The sequence below is a fragment of the Gymnoscopelus microlampas genome, assembly GCF_963454915.1.
Source record: "Gymnoscopelus microlampas genome assembly, chromosome: 24".
Taxonomy (NCBI): Eukaryota; Metazoa; Chordata; class Actinopteri; order Myctophiformes; family Myctophidae; genus Gymnoscopelus; species Gymnoscopelus microlampas.
The window spans coordinates 597,862-621,861 of NC_139961.1; the positions used below are offsets into that span (position 1 = coordinate 597,862).

General features: G+C 40.1%; 2 protein-coding genes across 2 annotated transcripts in view; both read left to right on the forward strand.

Moving 5' to 3' along the window:
* LOC311041025 (target of Nesh-SH3-like) overlaps nucleotides 1-24,000 on the forward strand; it is a gene marked incomplete at its 5' end in the record, with an annotated part of 759,687 nt that overhangs the window by 596,134 nt on the left and 139,553 nt on the right. The gene's annotated exons all lie outside the window — the stretch shown is intronic.
* LOC311040963 (uncharacterized protein) overlaps nucleotides 1-24,000 on the forward strand; it is a 68,690-nt gene that overhangs the window by 2,617 nt on the left and 42,073 nt on the right. The window contains exons 2-8 of the mRNA XM_084051402.1: nucleotides 3,005-3,115; nucleotides 4,788-4,915; nucleotides 6,317-6,544; nucleotides 11,711-11,793; nucleotides 13,163-13,233; nucleotides 17,090-17,315; nucleotides 18,692-18,790. Of these exons, the coding sequence (XP_083907528.1) occupies nucleotides 3,005-3,115; nucleotides 4,788-4,915; nucleotides 6,317-6,544; nucleotides 11,711-11,793; nucleotides 13,163-13,233; nucleotides 17,090-17,315; nucleotides 18,692-18,790 (946 nt within the window). The remainder of the gene's footprint in view (nucleotides 1-3,004; nucleotides 3,116-4,787; nucleotides 4,916-6,316; nucleotides 6,545-11,710; nucleotides 11,794-13,162; nucleotides 13,234-17,089; nucleotides 17,316-18,691; nucleotides 18,791-24,000) is intronic.

The following is a 24,000-nucleotide window of genomic DNA, read 5'->3' on the forward strand; positions in this document are numbered from 1 at the left end:
GTTGTTTACAAACAGTCCATCGCGCATTCTAAAGGATTTTAACGGGGCCTATGGCGACGTGAAAAAAACAAAAAACAACAATAAAACCTTGGCAGCGGTGAGTACATTATGAGATTAGCCCTTGGCGGTTGATGTGTTAAAACCTGAGGCGATTCTTAAAAAAAATCTAAATCCTAACAGTTTTTCGGGAAAAAAAATATAAAAAAAAATATTTTCACGATTTTTTTCAAAAATAGCAGATCTACAAGCTAGATCTGCTATTTTTGAATAGCCCAAAGACATCTAAAGTGACACAGAAGCGTTTCCAGTGGTATCAATGGGTTTAAGTAGCCGTGTAATAAGCGGGATAATGTATGGGGAGGTGGTCATTGTTGAAAAATAAAGCCCGACGGGGTGATAATCACCATGAAGGGCTTGCATAATGTCTTTATCGTACATAAGATGTTGTTAATGTATAATGTATTGATCATACAGACAATGTTATTATTCACACAATAATGTCTTTATCGTACATAAGATGTTGTTAATGTATAATGTATTGATCATAAAGACCATGTTATTAACACAATAATGTCTTTATCGTACATAAGATGTTGTTAATGTATAATGTATTGATCATAAAGACCATGTTATTAACACAATAATGTCTTTATCGTACATAAGATGTTGTTAATGTATAATGTATTGATCATAAAGACCATGTTATTATAACACAATAATGTCTTTATCGTACATAATATGTTGTTAATAATGTATTGATCATAAAGACCATGTTATTATAACACAATAATGTCTTTATCGTACATAAGATGTTGTTAATGTATAATGTATTGATCATAAAGACCATGTTATTAACACAATAATGTCTTTATCGTTAATAAGATGTTGTTAATGTATAATGTATTGATCATACAGACAATGTTATTATTAACACAATAATGTCTTTATCGTACATAAGATGTTGTTAATGTATAATGTATTGATCATAAAGACCATGTTATTAACACAATAATGTCTTTATCGTACATAAGATGTTGTTAATGTATAATGTATTGATCATAAAGACAATGTTATTATTAACACAATAATGTCTTTATCGTACATAAGATGTTGTTAATGTATAATGTATTGATCATAAAGACAATGTTATTATTAACACAATAATGTCTTTATCGTACATAAGATGTTGTTAATGTATAATGTATTGATCATACAGACCATGTTATTATTAACACAATAATGTCTTTATCGTACATAAGATGTTGTTAATGTATAATGTATTGATCATAAAGACCATGTTATTATTAACACAATAATGTCTTTATCGTACATAAGATGTTGTTAATGTATAATGTATTGATCATACAGACCATGTTATTATTAACACAATAATGTCTTTATCGTACATAAGATGTTGTTAATGTATAATGTATTGATCATAAAGACCATGTTATTAACACAATAATGTCTTTATCGTACATAAGATGTTGTTAATAATGTATTGATCATACAGACCATGTTATTAACACAATAATGTCTTTATCGTACATAAGATGTTGTTAATAATGTATTGATCATAAAGACCATGTTATTAACACAATAATGTCTTTATCGTACATAAGATGTTGTTAATAATGTATTGATCATACAGACCATGTTATTATTAACACAATAATGTCTTTATCGTACATAAGATGTTGTTAATGTATAATGTATTGATCATAAAGACCATGTTATTAACACAATAATGTCTTTATCGTACATAAGATGTTGTTAATAATGTATTGATCATAAAGACCATGTTATTATAACACAATAATGTCTTTATCGTACATAAGATGTTGTTAATAATGTATTGATCATAAAGACCATGTTATTATTAACACAATAATGTCTTTATCGTACATAAGATGTTGTTAATGTATAATGTATTGATCATAAAGACCATGTTATTAACACAATAATGTCTTTATCGTACATAAGATGTTGTTAATAATGTATTGATCATAAAGACCATGTTATTATAACACAATAATGTCTTTATCGTACATAAGATGTTGTTAATGTATAATGTATTGATCATAAAGACCATGTTATTAACACAATAATGTCTTTATCGTACATAAGATGTTGTTAATGTATAATGTATTGATCTTACAGACCATGTTATTATTAACACAATAATGTCTTTATCGTACATAAGATGTTGTTAATGTATAATGTATTGATCATAAAGACCATGTTATTAACACAATAATGTCTTTATCATACATAAGATGTTGTTAATAATGTATTGATCATACAGACTATGTTATTAACACAATAATGTCTTTATCGTACATAAGATGTTGTTAATAATGTATTGATCATAAAGACAATGTTATTATTAACACAATAATGTCTTTATCGTACATAAGATGTTGTTAATGTATAATGTATTGATCATAAAGACCATGTTATTAACACAATAATGTCTTTATCGTACATAAGATGTTGTTAATGTATAATGTATTGATCATAAAGACCATGTTATTAACACAATAATGTCTTTATCGTACATAAGATGTTGTTAATGTATAATGTATTGATCATAAAGACCATGTTATTAACACAATAATGTCTTTATCGTACATAAGATGTTGTTAATGTATAATGTATTGATCATAAAGACCATGTTATTAACACAATAATGTCTTTATCGTACATAAGATGTTGTTAATGTATAATGTATTGATCATAAAGACCATGTTATTAACACAATAATGTCTTTATCGTACATAAGATGTTGTTAATGTATAATGTATTGATCATAAAGACCATGTTATTAACACAATAATGTCTTTATCGTACATAAGATGTTGTTAATGTATAATGTATTGATCATAAAGACCATGTTATTAACACAATAATGTCTTTATCGTACATAAGATGTTGTTAATGTATAATGTATTGATCATACAGACCATGTTATTATTAACACAATAATGTCTTTATCGTTAATAAGATGGCGTTTAAAATCCCCAAGAGGAAGAAGCAGTGGGAGGAGCCAGAGACGGACAGCGTCGCGATGCAGTCTCCACTGTCCCGCCTCCAGGACTCCACGCCTGTCGCCACGGTAACCGTCTTAAAATCACCTCGTTCTGATTATTATAATCATGAATCATTGTATTACGTTTTTTATTCAATATGTTAATTCAATATCGTGTTATATCTTATCTTCATATGATTGGTCCTCATTAATGCTCATTATAATATTATATCTCATCTTCATATGATTGGTCCTCAGTAATGCTCATTATAATATTATATCTTATCTTCATATGATTGGTCCTCATTAATGCTCATTATAATATTATATCTTATCTTCATATGATTGGTCCTCATTAATGCTCATTATAATATTATATATTATCTTCATATGATTGGTCCTCATTAATGCTCATTATAATATCATATATTATCTTCATATGATTGGTCCTCATTAATGCTCATTATAATATTATATCTTATCTTCATATGATTGGTCCTCATTAATGCTCATTATAATATTATATATATTATCTTCATATAATTGGTCCTCATTAATGCTCATTATAATATCATATATTATCTTCATATGATTGGTCCTCATTAATGCTCATTATAATATCATATATTATCTTCATATGATTGGTCCTCATTAATGCTCATTATAATATCATATATTATCTTCATATGATTGGTCCTCATTAATGCTCATTATAATATTATATATTATCTTCATATGATTGGTCCAATTGAACCAATAGAGTACAGAAGTCCTGACGTCACTGGTTCATCCCCAGGTTGGTAAAGTAATGTCTCTCTATGTAGAATAACATTGGGTCATCATAGAATCGTCTCATATAAGAATTGTGGTCCAAAAATAAACAAACTGTCTCGGCGCCACTGTCAGGGAGGAGGCTCTGTATCGTTTATGACAGTGGTTCTCAAACCTTTTCATGTCAAGGACCCCCAAATTGACACTTATTAGCCCGCGGACCCCCCATTTGAAAAGATATGCCCCCATATAAGATTTTTACGGCTCTTTAGCAGTGATTTTCAAGCATTTTAATTTCTTGGACCCCCAGTTTGACATGTATTAGAGGCTACGGACCCCCATCTAATGGCATTTCTATCTCTTGGACCCCTATCTATATTGTAAAATCAATGTTAATTTAACTCTGAGAGTGTACAAACGGAACCAAATGGACCCGTTAGGGTCCATTTGGTTCAATTTGTACACTCTCAGAGTTACAGACCCAAAAGGGTCCATTTGGTTCCTAACTACCATTTAGCTGGGGACCCCCTGGAACCCCCTCAAGTACCCCTGGGGGTCCCCGGACCCCACTTTGAGAACCAACGGTTTATGATAGTCAGTCACTCATACTTGATACAGTCTGTTTCTGGCGAAAATGTAACTAATTCGGCGGAAGTAACATTATGGTTTTCTCACCGTCAGTTGATGCTTCATATCCATAAGAGTCAAACCGCCGGGGTCATTTGTTTATTTTTGTAACACAGTTTTTATTTGACGCGATATTAAACACGTCTATGGGATTCAGAATGGGGGGGGGGAAACTGCAAACCAGGTAGAAAAACAAAGGATGCGTAAATTACGTCGGACTTCGGTGGTCTATTATATGAAGATTAAGTAAAAAATGGGTAAAGTGCTCCTTTAAGTGGTTAATGTAGCACAGCAGATAATTATCATTTTGATTCATTATAATAATTAATTGAGTGTTTGTCTGTTTGTTTGTTGTAACCAGAATGGCTGGGGCGTGGCTAACAGAGCCAGGGGCGTGGCTAACGGAGCCAGGGGCGTGGCTAACGGAGCCGGGACAAACAGGGTGCATTCTGGGAATGGACTGACGACCTCCAGGGATGCCGCACAACGGTACGTAACCGTGACAACAGCACACTGCCTGTCTGTCTGTCTGTCTGTCTGCCTGCCTGCCTGCCTGCCTGCCTGTCTGTCTGTCTGTCTGTCTGTCTGTCTGTCTGTCTGTCTGTCTGTCTGCCTGCCTGCCTGCCTGTCTGTCTGTCTGCCTGCCTGCCTGCCTGCCTGTCTGTCTGTCTGTCTGTCTGTCTGTCTGTCTGTCTGTCTGTCTGTCTGTCTGTCTGCCTGCCTGCCTGCCTGCCTGCCTGCCTGCCTGCCTGTCTGTCTGTCTGTCTGTCTGTCTGTCTGTCTGTCTGTCTGTCTGTCTGGGTTAACTGGGTTAAAATGGACCCTTATGGGTCTGTAACTCTGAGAGTGTACAAATGGAACCAAATGGACCCTAACGGGTCCATTTGGTTCCATTTGTACACTCTCAGAGTTACATTAACATTGATTTTACAATGTGAATTGGAGTCCCAGAGATAGAAATGCCATTAAATGGGGGTCCGTAGGCCTAATAATCAGGGGTGCACATAACTTTTTAGGTCTGGTACGCAGAAGAGCACCTGGACATGTGACTTGGTGCGCATGGCGCCCGTCCCGTTTTGTCAACGGGGGGGGGGGGGGTCAGCCCGGACAGTTTTGTCAACGGGGGGGGGGTTCAGCACGGTGCCCACCGGACAGTTTTGTCAACGAGAAAAAAAGGACGCTCTGCTTCTAAATTCCGCCGATTTTCGCCGTTTTTTTTCTCACGCTGTCAGATAAAGCCCCCAAGGTTGGTGCCCTGTGCTGCTGCGCTCATTTTATCCGCCAGATTGGGACGTTCACGGCATATTTTGCACCATTACGGTGCGTTCATCATCGGTGACGAGTGCCTCTAACAGCCGCTGCTGGCTGCGTGCACGCAGCGAGGCGATGCGAGGCGACGCGAGTCATATCTCTACCCCTGTGCCTAATGGCTGTACATGGGGCCGACGGGTGCTTTAGCGTGATTGTGTGAGTGTGGCTTCAGGAAGTAAATTCCTAGCCTCGATCTCCAGGCTTTTATTTTTTAGTTTTGCTAAAAAATAAAAGCTTGGAAATTCCTGTCCCAGCTGTTGGTGCGCAAAAGCGCCTCGCGTCGCCTGATGTGGTGCGCATTATTTATTTTGGGTGCGCATGCGCACCTGCGCACCAGTTATGTGCACCCCTGCTAATAATGCATGTCAAACTGGGGGTCCTTGAAATTAAAATGGTTGAGAATCACTGCTATAGAGCTGTAAAAATCTTCTATTATGGGGGGTCCCTGGCATATCTATTCAAATGGGGGTCCGCGGGCTAATAAGTGTCAATTTGGGGGTCCTTGACATGAAAAAAGTTTGAGAACCACTGGTGTAGATGGAGGTGTAGTTTCAGACTCTATAATGTGTCACACTCCAGGCCAGCGGTCAAAAAGGACGTGAGGGGCATCATCAGGAAACTGCTCGGACTCGACGAACCACCAATGACATCGGGTGCCGTCGTCGCGCCAGCGGCCAATCGGAGGTGCCACGCGGCCGGCGGCGGCGACGCGCGTTGGTCCAATCGCGCCGCGGCGGACGGAAGCAGTCCGCGGGGCGGCGGCCAATCCACGGGCACGGTGCCAACGCAGCAGCCTGCTTCCAACGGGTCTGTTGCTTTTGTGTTTACTGTATTTATGTCTTTATACGTCTTTATATGTCTTTATACGTCTTTATATGTCTTTATACGTCTTTATATGTCTTTATATGTCTTTATACGTCTTTATATGTCTTTATATGTCTTTATACGTCTTTATTCACCTGTTTCTTGGCTGTGTGTTCTCCACTTCCTGTCGGATTTCATTGGATATCATTAGTCATCTGACCGGTTTCATTGGATTTCATTGGATCAAAAGTCAGACCCTCCAGAAAAATGCGTTCAATTCAAAAAGGCCACATCGCATATTTCCGCATATTTCGCAACTTTTAACATATTTCGCATTTTTCGCAACTTCCCGCAATTTCACCGCATAAAATTGCAAAAAAAAACCGCATATTTCGTCGCATAATCAAGGATTTTAGCCCGCATAATCAAGAGTTTTAGCCCGCATAATCAAGAGTTTTAGCCCGTATAATCAAGAGTTTTAGCCCGTATAATCAAGAGTTTTAGCCCGTATAATCAAGAGTTTTAGCCCGCATAATCAAGAGTTTTAGCCCGTATAATCAAGAGTTTTAGCCCACATAATCAAGAGTTTTAGCCCGCATAATCAAGAGTTTTAGCCCGTATAATCAAGAGCTTTAGCCCGCATAATCAAGAGTTTTAGCCCGTATAATCAAGAGTTTTAGCCCGTATAATCAAGAGCTTTAGCCCGCATAATCAAGAGTTTTAGCCCGTATAATCAAGAGTTTTAGCTTTATATGTCTTTATATGTCTTTATACACACGCCGTAGTGTCATCAGTGGGTGGTACCTAGGGGGGCGGAGTTTGGCTCGGGGGGGGGAAAACACAGATTTCCCCCACAGCTGATACAGACAGAGGGATGTGAGGTTTTTCAAACTCATACCAATTGAACCCATTGAGACCTGAAGCCGATTCTACACGTCTCCTAAATCCCAACGGTATTCTGAAAAACGTACGTTTCTATATCAGTGGTGCTCAATCTTTTTCATGTCAAGGACCCCCAAAATGATATGTATTTGGCCGCGGACCCCCATCAAAATATTTTGTTCCAGGGACCCCCCCCCAGAAGCAAAGATTTGAGTTAAAAATGTTCGCTTTTAAAAATATATATATTCAAAGATCTGCACACATTTTCACGATTTTTCAAAAATAGCAGATCTACAAGCTCGTAGCGTGGCACTTCCAAGCACAGGAGACATCGACGCCATTACAGTTTGGAAACGCAGTTCAACATGGCAGAGATTTACACACAACACAAGCCAAACCCTAGACTATCCTCGTTTTAAAAACCTACAGAAAACACAATCGTAAACCTGGCAATGAACACTGGAGCTAAAGCAGTGTGTGAATCCTGCATGATATTAACACATTAACCGCCAAGAACGTAGTCCTACGGTCCGTTAAATCCAACTGTTAAGCGCTGAGACCGTAGTCCTACGGTGCGGGTGTTTTTTCGATTTTTTCTTTTTTTTTTTCAATTTTCTAGGGGGACCATTTTCAGTGTAACACCACCGGAAGTCGACCGGAAGTAATGTCCCGTTTTTTGTTTCGCGTCGGCCTCCATTCTAAGTGGGACACTGAAAGCCTTCTAAAACCTGTGTAGTTTTTTCTCCTCGCATTTCCCATGTTAACATAAACGGTCAGAACTCAAACATGGCGGCTCCGTTAGACACGCGGTCTTGACTAAAACACGAAGGGACATGTGGAGGTTGTTTACAAACAGTGGATCGCGCATTCTAAAGGATTTTAACGGGGTCTATGGCGACTTGAAAAAAACAAAAAACAACAATAAAACCTTGGCAGTGGTGAGTACATTATGAGATTAGCCCTTGGCGGTGGATGTGTTAAATGGCGCACGTCGCCAAATGATAATGGCGTCGGTACGTGCCGTTCACAAACAACGTCTCTAAACTGTACTTCAAATTCACTATAAACATTATTGAGGACTTAATGGCTGTTGGGCTTTGATATTATGGTACGTTTAAAGGTAGGGTAAGTGATATTTTTGGGTTGAAACAAAAAGTATTTCGTTAAAAGGTTAAAGCACTATATTGTGATAGTAATCATTGCTATAGAGCAGGGGTTTTCAACCTTTTTTCGCGTCAAGGACCCCCAAATTGACACATATTAGCCCACGGACCCCCATTTGAAAAGATATGCCCAGGGACTCAACCATTTAGGTTTATTGGGGGTCCCAATCTAGACTGTATCACCACCATTAGTGTTCATTTAACTCTGAGAGTGTACAAATGGAACCAAATGGACCCGTTAGGGTCCATTTGGTTCCATTTGTACACTTTTGAAAAAAAAGGGCACTTTTTTTCAGTTTACAGCAGGGGTCTTCAACAGGGGGTCCGGGACCCCTAGGGGGGTCCTCAGAGTTACTACAGGGGGTCCGCCAAATCTTTTATGTGATATGATTTTTCTTTTTACCATAACCACTCGAAACCTAGCATCCCTTTTCTGAGGAGAACTTTAGCCAAAAATAGCCGATCTACAAGCCCACAACGCCTCGCGCTGCGAGGCGTTGTGAGCTTGTAGATCGGCTATTTTTGGCTAAAGAGGTATAGGTGTAGAGGGGAAAAAAGAGCAGACCAAGTAAACAAACTCGCGTTGGTTTTTTGACCACTCCCGCACTGATTTTTTTTCCCTGACCGCCCGCAGTTAACCCTTTAAGACCTGGGACGCTAGCAACCCTCCCTCCGGAAATCTCATTTCCATTTGATTTCAGGAGTGAGTCTGGCCTGATCCGCCTTTCTGCAATATTCGCTCTGTACGCCGACCTGACGAGCCTATCAGCGTCGTCGCACATCGCTCTGTGATTGACAGCGACAGTTGGCCAATCAGGTGGCGAGTTCGAGTGAGCCCGAATGAAGCCGAGTGCAGCCTGACTGGGGCCGACAAAAGACGAACGGCAGCCATTGTTGTTTCTGCGAGTGCCGTCACTTCTTATTTTCTTCAGAGTCTTATTTTCAGAGTCTTTCAGACTTTCAGAGTATTTTTCTGATGTTTGTGCGAGTGCCTTCACTTCTTATTTTTGGTTTTAAAACGGTCTCAAACTTCTTTTTTGAGGCACGGAATTTACTATTAAGATATCGTTTGGATAGAATTTAGTTGTTTAACTTCATATATGTGGTCAATTCATCATGACAGAGCCTATTTAAAAATATACATTTAGAGAACCGGCAGGGGCAGGGAGTGACACGCATGTATCCCAATAAGGCAACCTATTTTGGGCATGGCCGTCCCAAAAGTCCCGTTGTGTCACATAGTCTGGAGGTCGTCAAAATGAATGCTGATTGGCTGAAGGGGAAAAACGATCATTGGTTGAAGGGGTTGTCAGTCAACGGTATTACTCCCGCCCAACTCCAGCCCACAGCGAATATTGCAGAAAGGCGGATCAGGCCAGACTCTCTCCTGAAATCAAATGGAAATGAGATTTCCGGAGGGAGGGTTTACCAGGCTACTGGGACGCGTCTGTGTCGCATTTTTTAGACTTTACAGATTTTAGACTTTTGGCTATTCAAAAATAGCAGATCTACAAGCTCGTAGCGCTATGAGCGAGTGCCACGCTATGAGCTTGTAGATCTGCTATTTTTGAAAAATAGTTTTTTTTTTTTTTTCGCAAATCTTGAGATTTGAGTCAGAAAAGCGAACATTTGTAACTCAAATCTTTGCTTCTGGGGGATTCAACAGTCTTTTGAAAAAACGTATGTCGCCATAATATCAGTGGTTCTTTTTTCCATGTCAAGGACCCCCAAAATGACGTGTATTTGGCCACGGACCCCCCATCTAAAAATATATGTTCCAGGGAGGGTTAGGGTTGGGGTTTTGAAAAATCGTGAAAATGTGTGCAAATCTTTTAATATATATTGTTTTAAAGCGAAAAAATTTAACTTGAATCTTTGCTTCCGGGGGTCCCTGAAACATGTATTTTACACCTACCTAATCTGCTGTATATAGAATAGAATATAGTGTGAAGTTGTTTACACAAAGTTAGGTGTCAGCTACTGAAGACAAAATGCTGTTGGTGTATACAACATACCAAATGCACATATACATTTGATGATGCTCTTTTTGGTCTTTTTTTTTGCACTCCTTCTTATCTTTAAAGGTAGGGTAAGTGATTTGCTTTGGTTAAAATAAGTGTTAAATAGCTCTATATTCTGATAGTACTCATTGCTATAGAGTGTTTGTTCAGTAAAAGGAGTCTCCTTGTCTCTCCACCTCTTTATAAAACAGAAAATGCATTTTCGTTTCAGTTTCATTTCCAATTTCATCCAATCAGGACAGAGAACTCAATCAGGATATAGATTAAACACAGGGCCGGACTGGGACCAAAATTCAGCCCTGGCATTTTGGTCCGGACCGGCCCACCGCCCCCCCCCACATTTTGTCAACGGGGGGGGGGGGGGGGGGGGGCGTGCGGGGGCGTTTCACTGAGCCAGCCCAGCCCTGCACATGAACTCTGCGGCCGCACTGAGGCGCCTGCTGGAAAGCATCCCAGCCCAAACATTAGCGTAACTAATAATTGGGCCGCGCGACTCGGATATGACCGTAATAACCCTAACACATTTTTCAAAATATATTTTTCAAAAAAAAAATATATGGCCCACTGGCCCAGCGGCCCACCGGGCATTTGCCCGGTACGCCAAATGGCCAGTCCGCCGCTGATTAAACAAGTGAAATGTGAAGTGATGACACTAAGAAATGAGCAGGCAAAATGGGAACTGGAACACTATACAAATTAAGCTGATAAATGGGTACTCTCTTCTGATTGGCTGAAATATTGTCACCTACCAAAAAATGTATTTTCTGTTTATTAAAGAGCTGGAGAGACGGGGAGACTCCTGTTACTGAACAAACACTCTATAGCAATGATTACTATCAGAATATAGTGCTTTAACCTTTTAACAAAATACTTTTTGTTTTAACCAAAAAATATCACTTACCCTACCTTTAAATCTTCTATTACTATTGTGTTATTACCTATGCTGCTGCATTGTCTGAAGGAAGTCAAACCAAAAGAAGTTTAGACTCTTCTGTACTGTACACAAGATGGAACAATACGGTACAACCTTGAACCTTGAACCTGCTAAATTACACGACCACGTTCACACTGACACTGCTGCTGTTGTGTGTTCTGTCCAACAGGTGGCGCCCGAGGAGAGCGTCTGACCGTCTGCTGTCTGCCACCAGCGAGGAAGACAGTCGGTCAACAACACAGCGGAGAAGAGGTTGGTTTGATTCTAATTGGTTTAATTGGACACCAAATGTCTGTCCGTCCCCATTTTGTCCATACATGGGCAGTGGCGTGCACAGACATTTTGAGGGGCAGGTGCTCAAGTAAATCATACTTTTTTTTGTTTACTTGGTCTGCTCTTTTTTCCCTCTACACCTATACCTCTTTGCCAAAAACAGCAGATCTACAAGCCCACAACGCCTCGCAGTGCGAGGCGTTGTGAGCTTGTAGATCTGCTATTTTTGGCTAAAGTTCTCCTCAGAAAAGGGATGCTAGGTTTCGAGTGGTTATGGTAAAAAGAAAAATCATATCACATAAAGATTTGGCGGACCCCCTGTAGTAACTCTGAGGACCCCCCTAGGGGTCCCGGACCCCCCTGTTGAAGACCCCTGCTGTAAACTTTTTTTTCTTTTTTTCAAAAGGGCACTTCTGGTCAAGAGGGCAAAGGGCAGGTGCTCTAGCACCACCTAGAGTCTATCTGTGCACGTCCCTGTACATGGGCAAAAAAAAGACCTCGCCCGTCCCCCCTTTCGTCCATACACGGGCAGACAGCCTACATGAGGCTTTGTCCGTCCCCCCTTTCGTCCATACATGGGCATAAGAGGGACCTTCTCCACGCGTCATGCGAAGTGCTAGGAATTTATTCTGGGTCCCGGCAGAACCATTGTCTCCTGGTCTTGTTTGTGTTGAAATCCCCATTTGGGGGGAATGTTAGATCCCGTCCTATAAGAGCTGTGTTCCAAACATAAACACACCCCCCTGGCGTTTCTGTCAGGGGGGGGGGGGGGGGGGGGGGGGCTCTGCATCGTTTATGATATTCATTCATATTTGATACAGCCTGTTTCTGGCCAAAATGGAATTAATTCTGCCTTTAAAAAGTCTTAAGAACTACTACTTCCGGGTCTGATGTCACCGTCTCTACAGCAGCCGGCGTTCATGGGAAATGTAGTCTTTGGGTTGTAGTTTTTGGGTTGAGAAATGGCGGAAAAGCTTGACTTTTTGGATAGGATGTGCAGAAAGGGGTCAGAAACATGTACAAGTGGAACATGTGCGACAATGTCCTGCTCAAACGGCAGAGGTGTGTTTAATACGGTGTTGTTTTTGTTTTGTTTTGATATGTTTTTTAATGTAAAGCACTTTGGGACGCATTTGATGTCATGAAAGGTAATAACGATTATTATATATGTGTTTACCTTGTTTACTGTAAGTCACTCTGTATAAAGTGTGTGTGTGTGTGTGTGTGTGTGTGTGTGTGTGTGTGTGTGTGTGTGTGTGTGTGTGTGTGTGTGTGTGTGTGTGTGTGTGTGTGTGTGTGTGTGTGTGTGTGTGTGTGTGTGTGTGTGTGTGTGTGTGTGTGTGTGTAGACTCAGTAGTGTCGGTGGACTCCAGTGAACAGGCCACTACAGACTCCACAGGAAGGACGTCTGACAGACCGGTAAAGCCTAGCACACACCCACACAACCTAGTATCCATTAACAACGTATTATCCATTGCAACCTAGCACACACCCACACAACCTAGTATCCATTAACATCCTAGTACATATCAACAACCTAGTATCCATTACAACCCTGTATAATATATGTTGTTATTATATAATATCCTGTAATTTTGTTTGTAATAATTGGCTGATTTATATGAACAGTAAATGGTGCAGGGGGGTCGCCAAATAATTTGGGGGGGTCGCCAGATGTTTTGGTGAATTTGAAAAAAAAAAAAAAAAAAAAATTAACAAAATATTTTTTTATGTTCTCATTAATTCATGTTTTATCAGTTAATTTACTCAATTTATCCACTTTTTGCAAAAATGTTTTGATAATAAACAATTATCAAACAACCTATTATAATTAAATAACCTTCGTGCGCGCGAACGGGACCGCGCGCGCACGCGGGGGGTCGCGAGAAATAATATCATTATTTTGGGGGTCGCGGCCTGAAAAGGTTGAGAACCCCTGCTCTAGTGCAATGACGTAGATCTACGTCAATGACGGTGCTTGTGTTCAGTGGTTCAGTGCTTGTGTTCAGTGGTTCAGTGGTTAAGTGCTTGTGTTCAGTGGTTCAGTGGTTCAGTGGTTCAGTGGTTCAGTGCTTGTGTTCAGTGGTTCAGTGGTTCAGTGGTTAAGTGGTTCAGTGGTTAAGTGGTTCAGTGGTTAAGTGCTTGTGTTCAGTGGTTCAGTGGTTCAGTGGTTCAGTGGTTAAGTGGTTCAGTGGTTAAGTGGTTCAGTGGTTAAGTGCTTGTGTTCAGTGGTTCAGTGGTTCAGTGGTTAAGTGCTTGTGTTCAGTGGTTCAGTGGTTCAGTGGTTCAGTGGTTCAGTGGTTCAGTGGTTAAGTGCTTGTGTTCAGTGGTTCAGTGGTTCAGTGGTTAAGTGCTTGTGTTCAGTGGTTCAGTGGTTCAGTGGTTCAGTGGTTAAGTGGTTCAGTGGTTAAGTGCTTGTGTTCAGTGGTTCAGTGGTTCAGTGGTTCAGTGCTTGTGTTCAGTGGTTCAGTGGTTCAGTGGTTAAGTGCTTGTGTTCAGTGGTTCAGTGGTTAAGTGCTTGTGTTCAGTGGTTAAGTGGTTAAGTGCTTGTGTTCAGTGGTTAAGTGGTTAAGTGCTTGTGTTCAGTGGTTCAGTTGTTAAGTGCTTGTGTTCAGTGGTTCAGTGGTTCAGTGGTTCAGTGGTTCAGTGCTTGTGTTCAGTGGTTCAGTGGTTCAGTGATTCAGTGGTTCAGTGGTTAAGTGCTTGTGTTCAGTGGTTAAGTGGTTCAGTGGTTCAGTGGTTCAGTGGTTCAGTGCTTGTGTTCAGTGGTTCAGTGGTTCAGTGGTTCAGTGCTTGTGTTCAGTGGTTCAGTGGTTCAGTGGTTCAGTGGTTCAGTGGTTCAGTGGTTCAGTGCTTGTGTTCAGTGGTTCAGTGGTTCAGTGGTTCAGTGCTTGTGTTCAGTGGTTCAGTGGTTCAGTGGTTAAGTGGTTCAGTGGTTCAGTGGTTCAGTGCTTGTGTTCAGTGGTTCAGTGGTTAAGTGGTTAAGTGGTTCAGTGGTTCAGTGGTTAAGTGGTTCAGTGGTTCAGTGGTTCAGTGCTTGTGTTCAGTGGTTAAGTGGTTCAGTGGTTCAGTGGTTCAGTGCTTGTGTTCAGTGGTTCAGTGGTTCAGTGGTTAAGTGGTTCAGTGCTTGTGTTCAGTGGTTCAGTGGTTCAGTGGTTCAGTGGTTCAGTGCTTGTGTTCAGTGGTTCAGTGGTTAAGTGGTTAAGTGGTTAAGTGGTTAAGTGGTTAAGTGGTTCAGTGGTTAAGTGGTTCAGTGGTTCAGTGGTTAAGTGGTTCAGTGGTTCAGTGGTTAAGTGCTTGTGTTCAGTGGTTCAGTGGTTCAGTGGTTCAGTGCTTGTGTTCAGTGGTTCAGTGGTTCAGTGGTTCAGTGGTTCAGTGCTTGTGTTCAGTGGTTCAGTGGTTCAGTGGTTCAGTGCTTGTGTTCAGTGGTTCAGTGCTTGTGTTCAGTGGTTCAGTGCTTGTGTTCAGTGGTTCAGTGCTTGTGTTCAGTGGTTAAGTGCTTGTGTTCAGTGGTTAAGTGCTTGTGTTCAGTGGTTCAGTGGTTCAGTGGTTCAGTGGTTCAGTGGTTCAGTGCTTGTGTTCAGTGGTTCAGTGGTTCAGTGGTTCAGTGCTTGTGTTCAGTGGTTCAGTGCTTGTGTTCAGTGGTTCAGTGCTTGTGTTCAGTGGTTAAGTGCTTGTGTTCAGTGGTTCAGTTGTTAAGTGCTTGTGTTCAGTGGTTCAGTGGTTCAGTGGTTCAGTGGTTCAGTGCTTGTGTTCAGTGGTTCAGTGGTTCAGTGGTTCAGTGGTTAAGTGCTTGTGTTCAGTGGTTCAGTTGTTAAGTGCTTGTGTTCAGTGGTTCAGTGGTTCAGTGGTTCAGTGGTTAAGTGCTTGTGTTCAGTGGTTCAGTTGTTAAGTGCTTGTGTTCAGTGGTTCAGTGGTTCAGTGGTTCAGTGGTTCAGTGCTTGTGTTCAGTGGTTCAGTGATTCAGTGGTTCAGTGGTTAAGTGCTTGTGTTCAGTGGTTAAGTGGTTCAGTGGTTCAGTGGTTCAGTGCTTGTGTTCAGTGGTTCAGTGGTTCAGTGGTTAAGTGGTTCAGTGGTTCAGTGGTTCAGTGCTTGTGTTCAGTGGTTCAGTGGTTCAGTGGTTCAGTGGTTAAGTGGTTAAGTGGTTCAGTGGTTCAGTGGTTCAGTGCTTGTGTTCAGTGGTTCAGTGGTTCAGTGGTTAAGTGGTTCAGTGCTTGTGTTCAGTGGTTCAGTGGTTCAGTGGTTCAGTGGTTCAGTGGTTCAGTGCTTGTGTTCAGTGGTTCAGTGGTTAAGTGGTTAAGTGGTTAAGTGGTTCAGTGGTTCAGTGCTTGTGTTCAGTGGTTCAGTGGTTAAGTGGTTCAGTGGTTCAGTGGTTCAGTGGTTCAGTGGTTCAGTGCTTGTGTTCAGTGGTTCAGTGGTTCAGTGGTTCAGTGGTTCAGTGGTTCAGTGCTTGTGTTCAGTGGTTCAGTGCTTGTGTTCAGTGGTTCAGTGCTTGTGTTCAGTGGTTAAGTGCTTGTGTTCAGTGGTTCAGTGGTTCAGTGGTTCAGTGGTTCAGTGCTTGTGTTCAGTGGTTCAGTGGTTAAGTGGTTAAGTGGTTAAGTGGTTCAGTGGTTAAGTGGTTCAGTGGTTCAGTGGTTCAGTGCTTGTGTTCAGTGGTTCAGTGGTTCAGTGGTTCAGTGGTTCAGTGGTTCAGTGCTTGTGTTCAGTGGTTCAGTGCTTGTGTTCAGTGGTTCAGTGCTTGTGTTCAGTGGTTAAGTGCTTGTGTTCAGTGGTTCAGTGGTTCAGTGGTTCAGTGGTTCAGTGCTTGTGTTCAGTGGTTCAGTGGTTCAGTGGTTCAGTGCTTGTGTTCAGTGGTTCAGTGCTTGTGTTCAGTGGTTCAGTGCTTGTGTTCAGTGGTTCAGTGCTTGTGTTCAGTGGTTCAGTGGTTCAGTGGTTCAGTGGTTCAGTGGTTAAGTGCTTGTGTTCAGTGGTTCAGTGCTTGTGTTCAGTGGTTAAGTGCTTGTGTTCAGTGGTTCAGTGGTTCAGTGGTTCAGTGGTTCAGTGCTTGTGTTCAGTGGTTAAGTGGTTAAGTGCTTGTGTTCAGTGGTTAAGTGCTTGTGTTCAGTGGTTAAGTGCTTGTGTTCAGTGGTTAAGTGCTTGTGTTCAGTGGTTAAGTGCTTGTGTTCAGTGGTTAAGTGCTTGTGTTCAGTGGTTCAGTGGTTAAGTGCTTGTGTTCAGTGGTTAATCAATGAACGGGTGTTACAGCGGCCTCTGAGTGTCATGTACGTTTTTTCAGAACGAAACCAGCCGACAGACACAGAGACCAGCCAGGGACCCCTTCAGGTGGAGCCCGTCCCCCCCGCCCTCCTCTCCTCCTCCTCTCCCCTCCACCTCCTCTCCTGCCCTCCTCTCCACCTCCCTGGTCCCCCGCAGGAGGAGGACGGGCCTGTCCCTCGCTGCCAGGAGGAATCTGAGAGACACCAGGACCCCTCCTGTCTTCTCCAGAGCTCCCACCGAGCCCAGTAAGTTACAGCAGTGTGAACCCACCTCTTAATCCAGTAGCTCTCAAACTTTTTCATGTCAAGGACCCCCTAATTGACACTAATTAGCCCGCGGACCCCCATTTGAAAAGATATGCCAGATATGACCCATAAGAGAAGATTTATACGGCTATAGCAGTGATTCTCAATCATTTTAATTTCAAGGACCCCCAGTTTTGACGTGCATTAGGGCTACGGACCCCCATTTAATGGCATTTCTATCTCTGGGACCCCAATTTATATCGTAAAATCAATGTTAATCTAACTCTGAGAGTGTACAAATGGAACCAAATGGACCCGTTAGGGTCCATTTGGTTCCATTTGTACACTCTCAGAGTTACAGACCCATAAGGGTCCATTTGGTTCCATTTGTACACTCTCAGAGTTACAGACCCATAAGGGTCCATTTGGTTCCATTTGTACACTCTCAGAGTTACAGACCCATAAGGGTCCATTTGGTTAACTATCCATCATTTAGCTGGGGACCCCTTGGAACCCCCTCAAGTACCCCTGGGGGTCCCCGGACCCCACTTTGAGAACCAATGTCTTAATCCATCCATCCATCCATCTTTAACCGCTTATCCAGAGTCGCGGTCTCGGGGACGACCTGTACCAGTAGGGTCCTCTCTCTGCCTATGGAAGGATAGAATGATCATTTCATCTCAGCAGAAGTTTTCAACAAAAACATGATTTTGAGGTGTAAACGTACATTTTTGAGTGTACGGTATTTTCCTTCTGCTGTCTAAAGATAAGATGTCAGCTGATTTAAACTTAGATGAATTGCATCTCTATGTTATTGGTCACAAATTAACGTCAGCAGCCTATGCTAGTATAGGTGTTTCTAGCTAGAATGTGGGATTTTATCATGGTTGCCCCATCGGGGGCAATTGTAACAATGTGACCGGGGGTCAATTGTAACAATGTGTTTTCAACGCAAGCAGATTTTGTGTCTGGGATTACATACTTTTATGTTAGTAAATGAACATATTTCACTAAATGTCACTACATTTCAAAGTAAAAATACGTTTAAATTAAAAAATGACATACATGTGAAAAAACAAAATTGAAAAATAAATAATTTGAATAAAAATACAAAATAATTGTAATTATGTATATACAACATTTGTAAGTATAAATGTTAAATTATAACAAATACATGTTACTTAGTGATGTGCTTTTATTTTGCGCGCAACACTTGAGAACACTTTTTTCAGTCTACACCAAATGTCCTTTGCCAAAACATGTACTCACTAACCTGACTGTCTGTCTGTCTGTCTGTCTGTCTGTCTGTCTGTCTGTCTGTCTGTCTGTCTGTCTGTCTGTCTGTCTGTCTGTCTGTCTGTCTGTCTCTCTCTCAGTCGTCCTGTCCAGTGAGGAGGAGGACCTAGAGGACATGGAGGACATAGAATGTGGCGTTAAGACATCAGAAGGTTCTAGAAGCGTCCATGATAGTTCAGGTACCCCCCCCCCACCCCGCCTTGTAACGGTGATACATGTGCCTTCAAATAGAATAGAATACATCAGAGACGTGCAGAGAGATATGGAGAGGCAGGGGCTGGAATTTCAAAAGGGTTATACACATGCACGTTATACACATGCACGTTATACACATGCACGTTATACACATGCACGTTATACACATGCACGTTATACACATGCACGTTATACACATGCACGTTATACACATGCACGTTATACACATGCACGTTATACACATGCACGTTATACACATACACGTTATACACATACACGTTATACACATACACGTTATACACATGCACGTTATACACATGCACGTTATACACATGCACGTTATACACATACACGTTATACACATGTTATACACATACACGTTATACACATGCACGTTATACACATACACGTTATACACATACACGTTATACACATACACGTTATACACATACACGTTATACACATACACGTTATACACATACACGTTATACACATACACGTTATACACATACACGTTATACACATACACGTTATACACATACACGTTATACACATACACGTTATACACATGCACGTTATACACATACACGTTATACACATACACGTTATACACATACACGTTATACACATACACGTTATACACATACACGTTATACACATACACGTTATACACATACACGTTATACACATACACGTTATACACATACACGTTATACACATACACGTTATACACATACACGTTATACACATACACGTTATACACATACACGTTATACACATACACGTTATACACATACACGTTATACACATACACGTTATACACATACACGTTATACACATACACGTTATACACATACACGTTATACACATGCACGTTATACACATACACGTTATACACATACACGTTATACACATACACGTTATACACATACACGTTATACACATACACGTTATACACATACACGTTATACACATACACGTTATACACATACACGTTATACACATACACGTTATACACATACATGTTATACACATGCACGTTATACACATGCACGTTATACACATGCACATTATACACATGCACGTTATACACATGCACGTTATACACATGCACGTTATACACATGCACGTTATACACATGCACGTTATACACATGCACGTTATACACATGCACGTTATACACATGCACGTTATACACATGCACGTTATACACATGCACGTTATACACATGCACGTTATACACATGCACGTTATACACATACACGTTATACACATGCACGTTATACACATACACGTTATACACATGCACGTTATACACATACACGTTATACACATGCACGTTATACACATACACGTTATACACATGCACGTTATACACATACACGTTATACACATACACGTTATACACATGCACGTTATACACATACACGTTATACACATGCACGTTATACACATACACGTTATACACATGCACGTTATACACATACACGTTATACACATGCACGTTATACACATACACGTTATACACATACACGTTATACACATACACGTTATACACATGCACGTTATACACATGCACGTTATACACATGCACGTTATACACATACACGTTATACACATGTTATACACATACACGTTATACACATGCACGTTATACACATACACGTTATACACATGCACGTTATACACATGCACGTTATACACATACACGTTATACACATACACGTTATACACATGCACGTTATACACATACACGTTATACACATGCACGTTATACACATACACGTTATACACATACACGTTATACACATGCACGTTATACACATACACGTTATACACATACACGTTATACACATACACGTTATACACATACACGTTATACACATACACGTTATACACATGCACGTTATACACATACACGTTATACACATACACGTTATACACATACACGTTATACACATACACGTTATACACATACACGTTATACACATACACGTTATACACATGCACGTTATACACATACACGTTATACACATGCACGTTATACACATACACGTTATACACATACACGTTATACACATACACGTTATACACATACACGTTATACACATACACGTTATACACATACACGTTATACACATACACGTTATACACATACACGTTATACACATGCACGTTATACACATGCACGTTATACACATGCACGTTATACACATACACGTTATACACATACACGTTATACACATACACGTTATACACATGCACGTTATACACATACACGTTATACACATACACGTTATACACATACACGTTATACACATACACGTTATACACATGCACGTTATACACATGCACGTTATACACATACACGTTATACACATACACGTTATACACATACACGTTATACACATGCACGTTATACACATGCACGTTATACACATACACGTTATACACATACACGTTATACACATGCACGTTATACACATGCACGTTATACACATACACGTTATACACATGCACGTTATACACATGCACGTTATACACATGCACGTTATACACATACACGTTATACACATACACGTTATACACATGCACGTTATACACATACACGTTATACACATGCACGTTATACACATGCACGTTATACACATACACGTTATACACATGCACGTTATACACATACACGTTATACACATGCACGTTATACACATGCACGTTATACACATGCACGTTATACACATGCACGTTATACACATGCACGTTATACACATACACGTTATACACATGCACGTTATACACATGCACGTTATACACATACACGTTATACACATGCACGTTATACACATACACGTTATACACATACACGTTATACACATGCACGTTATACACATGCACGTTATACACATGCACGTTATACACATACACGTTATACACATACACGTTATACACATACACGTTATACACATGCACGTTATACACATGCACGTTATACACATGCACGTTATACACATGCACGTTATACACATGCACGTTATACACATGCACGTTATACACATACACGTTATACACATACACGTTATACACATGCACGTTATACACATGCACGTTATACACATACACGTTATACACATGCACGTTATACACATACACGTTATACACATGCACGTTATACACATACACGTTATACACATACACGTTATACACATACACGTTATACACATGTTATACACATACACGTTATACACATACACGTTATACACATGTTATACACATACACGTTATACACATGTTATACACATACACGTTATACACATACACGTTATACACATACACGTTATACACATGTTATACACATACACGTTATACACATACACGTTATACACATACACGTTATACACATGTTATACACATACACGTTATACACATGCACGTTATACACATACACGTTATACACATACACGTTATACACATACACGTTATACACATGTTATACACATACACGTTATACACATGTTATACACATACACGTTATACACATGCACGTTATACACATGTTATACACATACACGTTATACACATGTTATACACATACACGTTATACACATACACGTTATACACATGTTATACACATACACGTTATACACATACACGTTATACACATGTTATACACATACACGTTATACACATACACGTTATACACATACACGTTATACACATGTTATACACATACACGTTATACACATACACGTTATACACATGTTATACACATACACGTTATACACATACACGTTATACACATGTTATACACATACACGTTATACACATACACGTTATACACATACACGTTATACACATACACGTTATACACATGTTATACACATACACGTTATACACATGCACGTTATACACATACACGTTATACACATACACGTTATACACATACACGTTATACACATGCACGTTATACACATGCACGTTATACACATGCACGTTATACACATGCACGTTATACACATGCACGTTATACACATACACGTTATACACATACACGTTATACACATACACGTTATACACATACACGTTATACACATACACGTTATACACATACACGTTATACACATGCACGTTATACACATACACGTTATACACATACACGTTATACACATACACGTTATACACATACACGTTATACACATACACGTTATACACATACACGTTATACACATACACGTTATACACATGCACGTTATACACATGCACGTTATACACATGCACGTTATACACATACACGTTATACACATGCACGTTATACACATACACGTTATACACATACACGTTATACACATGCACGTTATACACATACACGTTATACACATACACGTTATACACATGCACGTTATACACATGCACGTTATACACATACACGTTATACACATACACGTTATACACATACACGTTATACACATACACGTTATACACATACACGTTATACACATACACGTTATACACATGTTATACACATACACGTTATACACATACACGTTATACACATACACGTTATACACATACACGTTATACACATACACGTTATACACATGCACGTTATACACATACACGTTATACACATACACGTTATACACATACACGTTATACACATGCACGTTATACACATGTTATACACATACACGTTATACACATGTTATACACATACACGTTATACACATACACGTTATACACATGCACGTTATACACATGTTATACACATACACGTTATACACATGTTATACACATACACGTTATACACATACACGTTATACACATGCACGTTATACACATGTTATACACATACACGTTATACACATGCACGTTATACACATACACGTTATACACATACACGTTATACACATGTTATACACATGTTATACACATGTTATACACATACACGTTATACACACGTTATACACATGTTATACACATACACGTTATACACACGTTATACACATGTTATACACATACACGTTATACACACGTTATACACATGTTATACACATACACGTTATACACATACACGTTATACACATGTTATACACATACACGTTATACACATGCACGTTATACACATACACGTTATACACATGCACGTTATACACATGTTATACACATACACGTTATACACATACACGTTATACACATA